The following is a 13,282-nucleotide window of genomic DNA, read 5'->3' on the forward strand; positions in this document are numbered from 1 at the left end:
CCCAGAGACCAGACCCCTAAAGATCCCAGACTGTATCTCCTAATTACAGACCCCCTAAAATAATAAAGATCACAGACCAGATCCCTAAAAACAGACCCCCAGACTGGACTCCCTCATTACAGACCCCCTAAAAAAAAATCCAAACTCCAGACCAGATTGCCTAAACCAATACAGACCACTAGACAAATACCTCAAATCAGATTCCCCAAAACTAACATTACACCTCTAAACTAATAACGACACCAGACCAACTAAATACAGACTCAGGGCCAGACCACCAATATGAATACGGGCCCTCCTAAACAAATACAGACATCCATCCCCAAAACTATTTTCTACCCCAGACCAGATGCCTACATTACGTCAGACCAGATCCCTAAATTAGTTTCTGACCCCATACAGGACCAGTAAATCAATTTTAGGCCTCAGACCAAACCTGCTGGTATGGCCCCGGAGGTGGATAAAAAAGGAAGGAAAGCAACAAAGAAAACTGGCAGATAATAAAGCGGAAATATACGCCACCCTGTGGAGCGTAGCAAGGCAGAGGCCCGTGGTGCCCTCCCCCCCTTTTGCATTTACCTCATGACTCCACTTCTTCATTCCGGGTCACCATAGGCTCCCTCGGCTTGCCACAGCTTATACAAATTACTGATGCTGGGCAGGACTCTTAATGCTGTGTCACAACTGAGGCAGACAACTGCAATTGTGGAACTAGGCCAGCCGAAAGATGTGACACTCTAATCACACGACAGGGTCCGAGTGTCGGCCGATAAAAACGGCAGTTTTGGTCCGTTTTTCTCGGCCTTTTGCATCCATTCCGGACCGTGTTTCTGTTTTTAACAGCCGATTTTGACCCGTTCTGCATCCGTTTTCTTCCCTGTCCGTTTTAAAACCGGATGAATTTCATTTGTAAATTTTTTGCCACACACTTCCTTCTGTAGATACTGCCACAACCCCCCTGTAGGTAGTGCCACACAGCCCCCCTGTAGGTAATGCCACACAGCCCCTCATAGGTAATGCCACACAGTACCCCGTAGGGAATGCCACACAGCCCCCCCTGTAGGCAATAAAACACCGGCCACAGCGCAGGGGATTCCGCTTCTGAAGTCCCTGATGTCACTGTGTCCATAAATGGAGAGTGAAGTCAGGGACTTCTCCTGAAGCGGATGCACTGGCCACAGCACTGGGGATTCTGCTTCAGAAGTCCCTGACGTTACTGTGTCCATATATGCCCAGTGAAGTCAGGGACTTCTCCTGGAGCGGAATCCCCAATCCCCGGCCACAGCATTGCCAAAGCTGTGGCCGGGGATTGGAAATTACACTCCTACAGGGAGCAAAAAAATACCCTCCTCCTCCTTCTCACATGCACTTCGCACTGTGAGGCTCTATCCACATGACAGGATCCAAGTGTCGGCCGATAAGAACGGCCGTTTTAGTCCATTCTTTTCGGCCATTTTGCATCTGTTTTGCATCCGTTCCGGGCCGTGTTCCCGTTTTCAATGGCCGATTTTGACCCATTTTGCATCAGTTTTTTTCCCCTGTCCATTTTAAAAACGGATGAATTCAATTTGTACATTTTTTGCCAAACATTTCCTTCTGTAGAGAATACCACACACTGCCCTCTGTAGATACTGCCACGGCCCCCCTGTAGGTAGTGCCACACAGCCTCACTGTAGTTAATGCCACACAGCCCCCTGTAAGTAATGCCACACAGCCCCCTGTAAGTAATGCCACACAGCCCCCCTGTAGGTAGCTCTACACAGCACCCTTTTACATAGCACCTCCACCTACCTTCCTGTAGATAGCGCCACTGTAGGGGACCATTCCAGGACAAGCCCCTGACTTTAATGTCCATATATGGATAGTGAAGTCAGGGACGTCTCCTGGAGCGGAAACACCGCTGGGGATTCCGTTTCAGAAGTAGGGGACCGGGCCAGGAGAAGACCCTGCCGTCACTGTCCATTTATAGATAGTGAAGTCAGGGACTTCTCCTGGAGCGGAATCCCCGGCCACAGCTTCGGCAACGCTATGGTCGGGGACTGGGGATTCCGCTCCTAAAGGGAGAAAATAATACCCTCCTCTTCACATGCACTTCGCACTATGGAGGAGAAGAAGAAGAAAGCAAACGAGCGGCAGAAAGCTCGGCCGTCAGTCGGATCACATCCGAGTGACAGCTATTCTTTACACGGCCCCATAGACTTCTATGGGAGCCGAGCAGCTGGAAGAACAGCTGAAAATAGAACATGTCCCATTTGAAAAATCGGCCGTGTTATTACCGTGTCTATTGTTCCTACTGCGGCTGTGTGACAGCCATTCAAAGAACGGCCGTCACACAGCCAGGAATCGCTGTTGTGTGAATAGGGCCTAATGCTGCCCACTCTGATTAGACGGAGTCAGAGCGGCCAGGTTCACTCCCGCTTAGGAGCGGAGCGGTAAAAGGCCTCATTTGTAAGTTGGCACCAAAAATTTCTGCACCAATAATTTCTGCACCAATATCTCAGGAATGGTGGGTTCTAGAAAAAAAAACACCAGAATATGTGGACGCTTTGGAATGCTGCAGCCAATCAGAGGGCTTAGAAGTTATGAAATGTATAATCCCAGAAATATAACACATGACCGCTGAGCTCTGGGAGTTCTAAATTTGACATTGCCGGATTTGTAGTGATCCGCAGAATAAAGTCAACATGTCATTTTTACCACACAGTCAATGCCATAAAATCCAAGCCCAAAAAACAATCACAAAATTGCTGGGGTTTTTTCCATTCCGCACAAAAAAGTTTTACATGTTTTGGTACATTAAATATTGGCAATAAAAAAATAAAAATAAAATCATCCTGCAAAAAAACAAGCCCTCCCATGGCTATGTCAATCAAATAATAAAAGAGTTATGGCTCTTGGAAGGCGGGGATAAAAAAAAATAAAACTGGCTACGGACGGTGCTAAGGTGTTAAATGACAGCTCTATGGTACTTCTGGAGGCCTAGATAAAGTAGGTTATGAACAGTACTCCACAGATAAGGCTCTGTATGTATTTCCTCTGGTCTATGAGTCTATCTCTGGTTTATCACGTCCTGAAAATCTGACATTTCTGTCAATTAACTCCCATCCATTGCAGCTGCCAAAAAGCGCACACACCCTTCTGCACTGTCTATACAGACTGAACAGGCGTCTTTCTCTCCAGGAAGGAAGCGTGCATCTCCAATATCGCTCCCCACCGGAAAGTTGATTTTTGACAGACTTACATCTAACTATTGTAGGTAAATTAAATACATTTCTTCTACAGCTCTGCAGTGAAATTCCATGTTATTAAATCACGTCACCAGAGACCAGAATTTTTTTACTTTTACTGATGTTGAGAACAAAACAGGTCCTTGTACCGATTTCAATAGGGAAATGACTGCTCATACACATCCACCGGTCTAGTGAAATCAGTGAAGCCCTTGACTGCTCTCCCTTATAGGATTTCAGAACTCCAATGTATGACGGAGATGCCATTACGTGGAATGCCCTTTAACCCCTTCCCTCCCAATCACATAACTGTACGTGACAATCGGCGGTGCTTTGCCGCCTTCTCACGTACAGTTACGTGACGATAATAAACTGTCACCATGTCAAATAATATGGTGACAACGGGCAGATCGCGGCGGTGAGTGACAAAAGACACCGCTCGCTGGCACAGGACCAATGAGAGCGGTCCAGTGACGTCGATCGCTGTGATTGGTCATTCAGTTTTGAATGACCAATCACAGCCCAGGTAAACAAAAGACGCAGGATTCTTCTCATCACCGGCTCTGACAAGCTCATTTGTGTCAGAGAGCTTGTGAGAGTCAGGGCTTATTCAGACAAACGTACAATACGTCCGTGCAACGCGCGTGATTTTCACACGCCTCGCACGGACCTATGTTAGTCAATGGGGCCGTTTAGACTGTCCGTGATTTTCACGCAGCGTATGTTCGCTGCGTAAAACTCACAACATGTCCTATATTTGCCCGTTTTTCGTGCATCACGCACCCATTGAAGTCAATGGATGAGTGAAAACCGCGCACGGCACACGGAAGCACTTCCGTGTGCCGCACATGATGCGCGCTACAGTAGTCAAAACTATGAATGAAAACAGAAAAGCACCACGTTCTTTTCTGTTTATAAACATACATAGTGTCATAATGATGGCGGCTGCGTGATTTTCGCGCACCATATGCTGCTGACACACGGAGCTGTTATGGACCTTTTGCGCGTGCAAAGCGCCGTGTTTTTAGCACGCACAAAACGCACACGCTCGTGTGAATCCCGCCTCAGTGTGTGAAGCACTGTAAGAAAGAAAAAGTGAATAAGATCTCCCCAGATCCTGCCAGATCTCTCCTGCCACAGCAATTATAAAATAATCCCCAAATCGCTCCCACCCATTACCCCAGTGAAATTATTGCGCCATATTACTTTAGGTGATACCCTACATACCCCCAGATCACCCCCTCACTGCCCAGGGAGAGAACATTGAGCCGTGTTAGTGTCCAGTATGATCCACACAGATCGCCACCATTCACTGTTGCCGTGCCACATACAGTGACAGTTTTTCACAGTGATCCAGTCAGTTCCATCCCGCTCCCACGTTTTTGAGAGCGACTGTTTTTTTTCTAGTTCATAAAAAATATATATTATATATAAAATTCTTAGGGACAGTTGCGTTTTAGGGTTACAATAAAATTATATCTGTTAGGGTATGTGCACGCACACTAATTACGTCCGTAATTGACGGACGTATTTCGGCCGCAAGTACCGGACCGAACACAGTACCGAACACCGAACATGATTACAGTACGGGACAGTTGTCCTGCAGCGAGGCAGGGACTCCTAGCATCGTACATAAGTATGATGCTAGGAGCCCGGCTCCCTGCACTGTGTTCGGTCCGGTACTTGCGGCCGAAATACGTCCGTCAATTACGGACGTAATTAGTGTGTGTGCACATACCCTTACATTGTAGTGTACAAAACTGCAATATGGCGCAGCAATTTTTTAGCCCAGAGGAGGCATATGCTATGCTATGCTCGGATTCAAACTCTGCTAGCGAGGATGAAATGCAGTTCGCGCTGACATCTTCGTCTAGGCAGCGCAGAAGAGTTGCTGGCTCTGAGGCGATATGGATGCCTGCTACAAATTATGCCCCACAGGTGCCCCACTTCACCGCATCCTCGGGAATCCAAGTGGAGACCACATGGTTCGGAGAGTTTGATTTTTTTCAAATTATTTTTTCATTTATATGCGGAACAATTTTTCTCCCACATCCTACTATTCCAAAGGCCAAATTTGGACCCCCACAAACTCAGAGGAGGTCATCCTCAAATTTCTGCACTACACAGATAATACCTGCTGCCCACCCCCCGATGATCCAAATTATGACCTTTTATATAAAATAAGGCCTGTCATCAAGCATTTTTATTTAAAATTTGCCCACATTGATACCCCAGATAAAAATATTGCGGTTGACGAGTCGTCAGTTTTAGGCCTTATTTACACGAGCGTATTTAACGTGCGTGAAAATCACGCGTGTCGCACGCACCTATGTTAGTCAATGGGGCCGTTCAGACAGTCCGTGATTTTCACGCAGCGTTTGTCCGCTGCGTAAAACTCACAACATGTCCAATACTGGGCCGTTTTGGCACATAACGCACTCATTGAAGTCAATGGGTGCGTGAAAATCACGCGCCGCACACGGAAGCACTTCCGTGTGACCCGCGTGATTCGCGCAACAGTAGATAAAGAAATGAAGGAAAAAATAAAAGCACTTCCTTCATTTCTTTTTCTAAACATCAAAACCGCGTGTCATAAGGCTGGTATATGCGTGAAAATCACGCAGCCACGCAGCAAACACGTATGACACACGGAATTGCGCGCGCAAAACACACGCTCGTGTGAATCCGGCCTTAAGGGAAGGCTCCACTTCCGTCAATACCTGCCAAATAAAATGGCCCGGTATGGAATAAAGCTATAAGATCTGCGAAAGTTCCGCCGGGTATACACATTGTTTCAGGATTTATGAGTGAAGGGATTCCAAAATTGATCCCCCAGAGTGCCCACCTTCCCTTAGTGTCAGCGGAAAAATTGTGTGGGATCTTATACACCCGCTACTTGGCCAGGGATATAATGTCTATATAGACAATTTATATAACAGCATCCCTCTCCAAAAGTGCCTTTTGGCAAGAGCGACAGTGGCCTTTGGCACAATAGAAAAAAAAAATCTAAGGGCCTCTCCAAAACCCTACTGGGCCAGACATTGACAAAAGTAGAAAGTAAAGTAATGTGCAGCGAGAATATGCTGCTAGTGAAATATAGTGACAAGAAAGATGCCCACATTCTATTAGCAACCACAAGGATAGCAGCATCAACGTTCCAGTTCGTGGCTCCAGCACCACAACTGCCAAGCCTGCCTGCGTACTGGATTATAACCGCTTTATGGGTAGGGTGGATCTATCTGATCAGGTCATAAAGCCGTATAGTGCCATGCGGAAAAGTAAGACCCGGTACAACAAGCTGGCAGTCCACCTCACCCAAATGGCAATGTATAACGCATTTGTGGTGTCCAGATATGCAGGCAATAGAAACACATTTCTCCAATTTCAGGAGACAATTATCAAGGCCCTTTTGTTTGACAACGCAGAAGGCGAGGGCACTTCTTCGGGAGATTACAGTTGCCGTATAATCCCAGGCCAGCACTTTCCCTCAGTAAATCCCCCCACTGACAAGAAAACAAGACCCCAGAAAAGATGTCGGGTGTGTTCCAAAAAAAGCTTTAGAAAAGACTCTATCCACCATTGCGAAACATGCCCGACCAAGCCAGGCCTATGCATCAATGAATGCTTTAAAGAGGCTCTGTCACCAGATTTTCAAACCCCTATCTCCTATTGCAGCAGATCGGCGCTGCAATGTAGACAACAGTAATGTGTTTTTTTTCCAAAAACGAGCATTTTTGGCCAAGTTATGACTATTTTTATATTTATGCAAATGAGCCTTTCTTAAAGAGGCTCTGTCACCAGATTTTGCAACCCCTATCTGCTATTGCAGCAGATAGGCGCTGCAATGTAGATTACAGTAACGTTTTTATTTTTTTTAAATGAGAATTTTTGGCCAAGTTATGACCATTTTTGTAGTTATGCAAATGAGGCTTGCAAAAGTCCAAGTGGGTGTGTTTAAAAGTAAAAGTCCAAGTGTATTATGTGCGTACATCGGGGCGTTTTTACTACTTTTACTAGCTGGGCGCTCTGACGAGAAGTATCATCCACTTCTCTTCAGAACGCCCAGCTTCTGCCAGATCACGCTGTGACGTCACTCACAGGTCCTGCATCGTGTCAGACGAGCGAGGACACATCGGCACCAGAGGCTACAGTTGATTCTGCAGCAGCATCGGCGTTTGCAGGTAAGTCGATGTAGCTACTTACCTGCAAACGCTGATGCTGCTGCAGAATCAACTGTAGCCTCTGGTGCCGATGTGTCCTCGCTCGTCTGACACGATGCAGGACCTGTGAGTGACGTCACAGCGTGATCTGGCAGAAGCTGGGCGTTCTGAAGAGAAGTGGATGATACTTCCTATCAGAACGCCCAGCTAGTAAAAGTATTAAAAACGCCCCGATGTACGCACATAATACACGCCCACTTGGACTTTTACTTTTAAACACACCCACTTGGACTTTTGCAAGCCTCATTTGCATAACTACAAAAATGGTCATAACTTGGCCAAAAATGCTCGTTTTTTAAAAATAAAAACGTTACTGTAATCTACATTGCAGCGCCTATCTGCTGCAATAGCAGATAGGGGTTGCAAAATCTGGTGACAGAGCCTCTTTAAGTACAACTGGGCGTGTTTAAAGTTATGTCCAACTGGGCGTGTATTGTGTTCGTTACATCTGGGCGTGTTTACTTGTTTTACTAGCTGGGCGTTGTGAATAGAAGTGTATGATGCTGACGAATCAGCATCATCCACTTCTCTTTGTTACCACCCAGCTTCTGGCAGTGCACAGACACACAGCGTGTCCTCGCGAGATCACGCTGTGACATCACTCACTTCCTCCCACAGGAACTTCATCCCGTCGGATGAGCGAGGACACGCTGTGTGTCTGTGAACTGCCAGAAGCTGGGTGGTAACGAAGAGAAGTGGATGATGCTGATTCGTCAGCATCATACACTTCCATTCACAACGCCCAGCTAGTAAAACAAGTAAACACACCCAGATGTAACGAACACAATACACGCCCAGTTGGATATAAGTACAACTGGGCGGGTTTAAAGTTAAGAAAGGCTCATTTGCATAAATAAAAAAATGGTCATAACTTGGCCAAAAATGCTTGTTTTTGAAAAAAAAAAAATGTTACTGTTATCTACATTGCAGCGCCGATCACCTGCAATAGGAGATAGAGGTTTGAAAATCTGGTGACAGAGCCTCTTTAAACTTTACCATACCTCCACTGAGTTTTAGATTATTTTATTTATACACCCGTTTATTTTACAAATTGGCCATTCTAAATTGATTTTTGAAGCGGAGTAATTTTATTTTCATAGATTTTTGCCCACTTACTAAAATTTAAAAGAAGCCCAAACAAAACTAAAAATTATTACTACACCCCTAGATGAATACCTAAAGTGGTTTCACATTATAAGTAGTCACACCAAATTAAAATATATTTGAAAAACCCCTAACAAAATTCTCACTATACCCCTAGATGATACCTTGAAGGGTAGGGTTTTCAAAATAAGGTCAGTTGGAATCACTGAAATAGCATACTTGTGATAAAAATAAATTTTTTTATTTGACAGCATCATTTCATATAAATGCAATATTCCTTCAATACATATTTTTTTTATAATTTTACTGAGTTTGCCTATTATTATAACTATGTCCTGCCATATAAAGCTGTTATATTAATTCTTATAAACTGTTTGGTGATATGGGCATAGTTCTATATATGTAGGAGGTTGCTCAATTTACGAGCTGTTCCTGATCAATACGTTATGGGCTTTTTTGTTGTTCAGGCTTTTGCACAACCTGTTAAACCCGAAAATACTTCCAGGAAAACTGACAATATCTTAGGGGATTAGTGATCCTTTACTGTCCATAAAGATGGTGTTGGACACTGCCCTTTTATATATTCTGTAGGGGGATTGGTTGTTTTGCGCACATTACGTTTCCTACTTTGCCGGGCAGGGACCTGTAATGCTGTGCCAACGTCCCTTGGCACGTTCGTCTCTGGTATATAGATTGATGGGGCTAAAGAGATGTTGTATGACCAGTCACATTGAAAAAAAGAAGTGACATTATAAAGCCCTGTTCTTTCATCCTGTGAACATGCTCAAGTTCTAAACTTTTTCCTCCAGTTCTCAAATATATTTCCTTCAGTCCAATACAGTTGTAATTTAAATTCTCCCTGCTTTAACTGTTGTTAACAGCTGTGGACTGACACATTTGTTGGTCATCTGCTTTGTTGGCATGACACAGTTACATACACTGGCAAATGCACTTCTACGGGTTAATATGCTGTGGAAGGCAACCATGCCCCAAAAATAATAGATTTGGTAAAAAAAATGACCACCTAAATACCATGATTCCGGCTATGAAAACCTAGCGGTACAAACACTCATTAAATCACTAGGTGAATACCTTAGGGGTGCAGTTTTCAAAATGGGGTCACTTCTAGGGGTGTCAGATAGTTCTGCAAGCTCAAGTCATTCAAGCTAAAATTATGTTCTGAAAAGCCAAAGGGTGCTTGTTTGCTTTGGGGTCACCCTGTGTGGGCATGCAGCAGATTATGGCCTAAGTCTGGGTATTTCTGGACACACGAGAAACTAGGTAATAAATGTTGGGGTGTGTTTCATCAGTTTCATGTACTAGGTTGGGAAAATATGTGCTAGAAATGATGCATTTGTGAAAAAAAAATTAATATGTTATTCTTTATGCTAGATTTCCATAAGATTCTGCAAAAACACTATTGGGTTAAAAAAGTGATCACACCCCCTAGAAAAATTCCTTGAGGGGTGGTTTCCAAAATGGGGTCACTTTTGGGGGTTTCTACTGTTTTTGTCCCTCCAGGGCATTACAAACACGACATGGCACCGAAAACCATTCCAGCAATATCTGCGCTCCAAATGGCACTACTTCCCTTATGAACACTGCCGTGGGTCTAAACAGCAGTTTATGACCACATATGAGGTATTGCCGTAATCGGAAGAAATTGCTTTACACATGTTGGGGTGCTTTTTGTCCTTTTATTCCTTGTAAAAATTAGAAAATTTTATGTTTTTTTCAGAAAGAAAATAGATTTTCATCTTCACAGACTAATTCCAATAAATTCAGCAAAAAACCTAAAATGCTAACTATACCCCTAGAAAAATTCCTTGAGAGGTGTAGTTTCCAAAATGGCGTCACTTTTGGGGGGTTTCCACTGTTTTGGAACCACAAGAGCTCTTCAAACCTGACATGGTGCCTAAAATATATTCTAAAAACGGAGGCCCCAAAATCCACTAGATTCTCTTTGCTTGTGAGGCCGGTGCGTCAGTCCATTATCACACTAGGGCCACACGTGGGATATTTCTAAAAACTGCAGAATCTGGGCAATAAACATGGAGTTGCATTTCTTGGGTAAAACCTTCTGTGTTAGGGTATGTTCACACGCAGAATCAAAAACGTCTCAAAATACGGAGGGGTTTTCAAGAGAAAACAGCTCCTGATTTTCAGACGTTTTTTTGTGCCACTCGCGATTTTCGCAGCCTTTTTTACAGACGTTTTTGGAGCTTTTTTCAATAGAGTCTATGGAAAACGGCTCCAAAAACGTCCCAAGACGTGTCCTGTACTTCTTTTTCACGGCCTTTTTTTTACGCGTAAAAAAAACGCTGTGAAAAACACTCCGTCGGAACAGAATGCCGTTTTCCCATTGAAATCAATGAGCAGATGTTTGGAGGCATTCTGCTTCCGATTTTTCGGCCGTTTATGGCCCGAAAAACGTCCGAAAATAGGTCGTGTGAAAATACCCTTACAGAAAAAAATTATTACAAAGGAATTTTGGCAAAAAAATAAAGAAATTTGTGAATTTCACATCTACTTTGCTTTAATTCCTGAGAAACACCAGTTTTCAAAATGGGGACAATGATTTATGGGGACTTTATAATATATAAGGCCCTCAAAGTCACTTCAGAACTGAACTGGTTTCTGAAAAAATAGCCTTTTGAATTTTTCTTGAACATGTGAGAAATTGTTGCTCTAGTTCTAAGTCTTGTAACGTCGTAGAAAAAGAAAAGAATGTTCAAAAAACTATGCAAACATAAAAGTAGACATATGGGAAATGTGAAATAGTAACTATTTTGTGTGGTATTACTATCTGTTTTACAAGCAGATACATTTACATTTAGAAAAATGGTAATTTTTAAAAATTTTCTCTAAATTTTGGTGTTTTTCACAAATAAATATTGAATTTATCGACCAAATTTTTTCACTAACATAAAGTCCAATATTTCACGAGAAAATCTCAAAAACGCTTGGATAGGTGAAAGCATTCCGGAGTTATTACCACATAAAGTGTCAGATTTGAAAAAATGGGGCTGGTCCTGAAGGCCAAAATGAGCTTGGTCCTGAAGAGTTTAAAGGAAACCACTACACTGTATATGTACGATCATTCTCTATAAATAGCCTAGCATGTCAGATAAATCATAGGGCCAGCATGTGATGTATTGAACACATGAATAAGACCGCCGACACCATAGTCACATCACTGATGAGAGTGTCTTACAATAGGGTGCATAACAAAAGTGACCCTTTTTAATTAAGAAAAATTCATATAAATGACATCATTGAAGCATGGTCCAAATATGGAATTCTTTCCATCAGTCAATTGGGTCGCAGTCTGCATGCAGTAAAGTGGCCAAATACAAAGTAGATGCATTGTCTAGGAACTATATTGGGGACACAACCTGTTAGAGAAAAGGAAACCTTTACCAACCAAGACATGCAGTTGTGTCACCCAAGATGTCATTTTATGTGTATGACGTCACTGGTGTACCCAAGCTGCCCCCTCCACACATATATACAATGCAGATACATTCTGCACACCAGGACTGTCTGATCAGCGCTGCATGTATGAGGTGTCACAGTGGTGGCCATGTTCCATGCAGTACCTGTAGTAGCGATCATCTCTGTATGGAGTCAGGTCCTCCTTCAGCTCCTTGTAAACATCGCTGATTTTCTTGCATAAATCCTTAAATTCAGTGTATAGAGAGCTTTCAAATGCTGCATAATCTGGATCCATCTTTCTAGATGTCACCACCCCATCTATCAGAGCAATGAATCGCACTGATGGGTTGATGGGTAGCGCTGCCCGGGCTTCCCATTGACATGTGCAGCGCACAACCTCTGATATTTATTCTTTACTGCCTACCACTGAGCTCCGGCCGCCTGTTCTCTATAAAGGACTCGGGGATTGTAGACCACCCACAGACTTTATCATGTAGACAGTGCTGCCACCTTGCCGCCGTCCGTAGGTATTACATCAGGATCGCACGTAGCAGTCATGATGTAATTTCCGATATGTAATATGTATACAGGTTGTGCAGGAGAATGCAATGTTCACCCTATATTTACCATTTCCATGCATTTCTTCGTATAGGGACTAAGCTTTTTTTTTCTGAAACCGAAAGCTCTTTAACCCTTTGAGAACCAGGACAATTTTTTTCCCTCTGCATTCCAGTGGTCATAACCAGTGGCGTAGCAGCCGCAGCGGCTGCTACGGGGCCCGCGGCATGAGGGGGCCCGTGTCGCCCGCCGGCACGGGCCCCCACCATGGCCGGAGGCTCCGCTAGCAGCCGCTATGGCTGCTACGGCGCGACGCCATTGAACACTACGGCAGAGCAGGGAGGTATCTCCCCGCTCTGCCATTAAACAAAAGACATGTATCCCCTATCCACAGGATAGTGGATACATGTGTGATCGCTGGCACGGATAGGGAGAACTGGCCACTGAAAGTCCCCTGAAGTTCTCCATCACAAACCTTGGACTTCCGGGGTCTGTGTCGGCAGCTCCGTAGAAATGAATGGAGCGCTGGTCGCGCTTGTGCGCATGTGTGACCAGCGCTCCTTTCATTTTTATAGAGCTGCGCAGACGCCGGAATTCAGAGGTTAGTCATGGAGAACTTCGGGGGACTTTCGGTCCCCCGTTCTCGCTATCACTACCAGCGATCACACATGTATCCCTTATCCTGTGCAGCGCACATGTATCCCCTATCCTGTAGATATCTACAGTGGGGGCTGTATG

The 13,282-nt window shown here is 44.2% G+C and overlaps 1 protein-coding gene across 2 annotated transcripts in view; it reads right to left on the reverse strand.

Annotated features, from left to right (window-relative positions):
• The window catches only part of TMEM181 (transmembrane protein 181), a 152,699-nt gene extending 140,250 nt beyond the window's left edge, over window positions 1-12,449 (reverse strand). Inside the window, exon 1 of one of the 2 annotated variants that reach the window (XM_075862705.1) lies at window positions 12,151-12,449. In XM_075862705.1, coding sequence (XP_075718820.1) covers window positions 12,151-12,281 — 131 coding nt within the window. In that variant the 5' untranslated portion in view covers window positions 12,282-12,449. Of the gene's footprint in view, window positions 1-579; window positions 602-12,150 lie in introns of those variants that run through there. The other variant, XM_075862709.1, reaches the window with a different exon arrangement.
• Window positions 12,450-13,282: the final 833 nt, after the last annotated feature.

Source organism: Rhinoderma darwinii, chromosome 4 (genome assembly GCF_050947455.1).
Source record: "Rhinoderma darwinii isolate aRhiDar2 chromosome 4, aRhiDar2.hap1, whole genome shotgun sequence".
Taxonomy (NCBI): Eukaryota; Metazoa; Chordata; class Amphibia; order Anura; family Rhinodermatidae; genus Rhinoderma; species Rhinoderma darwinii.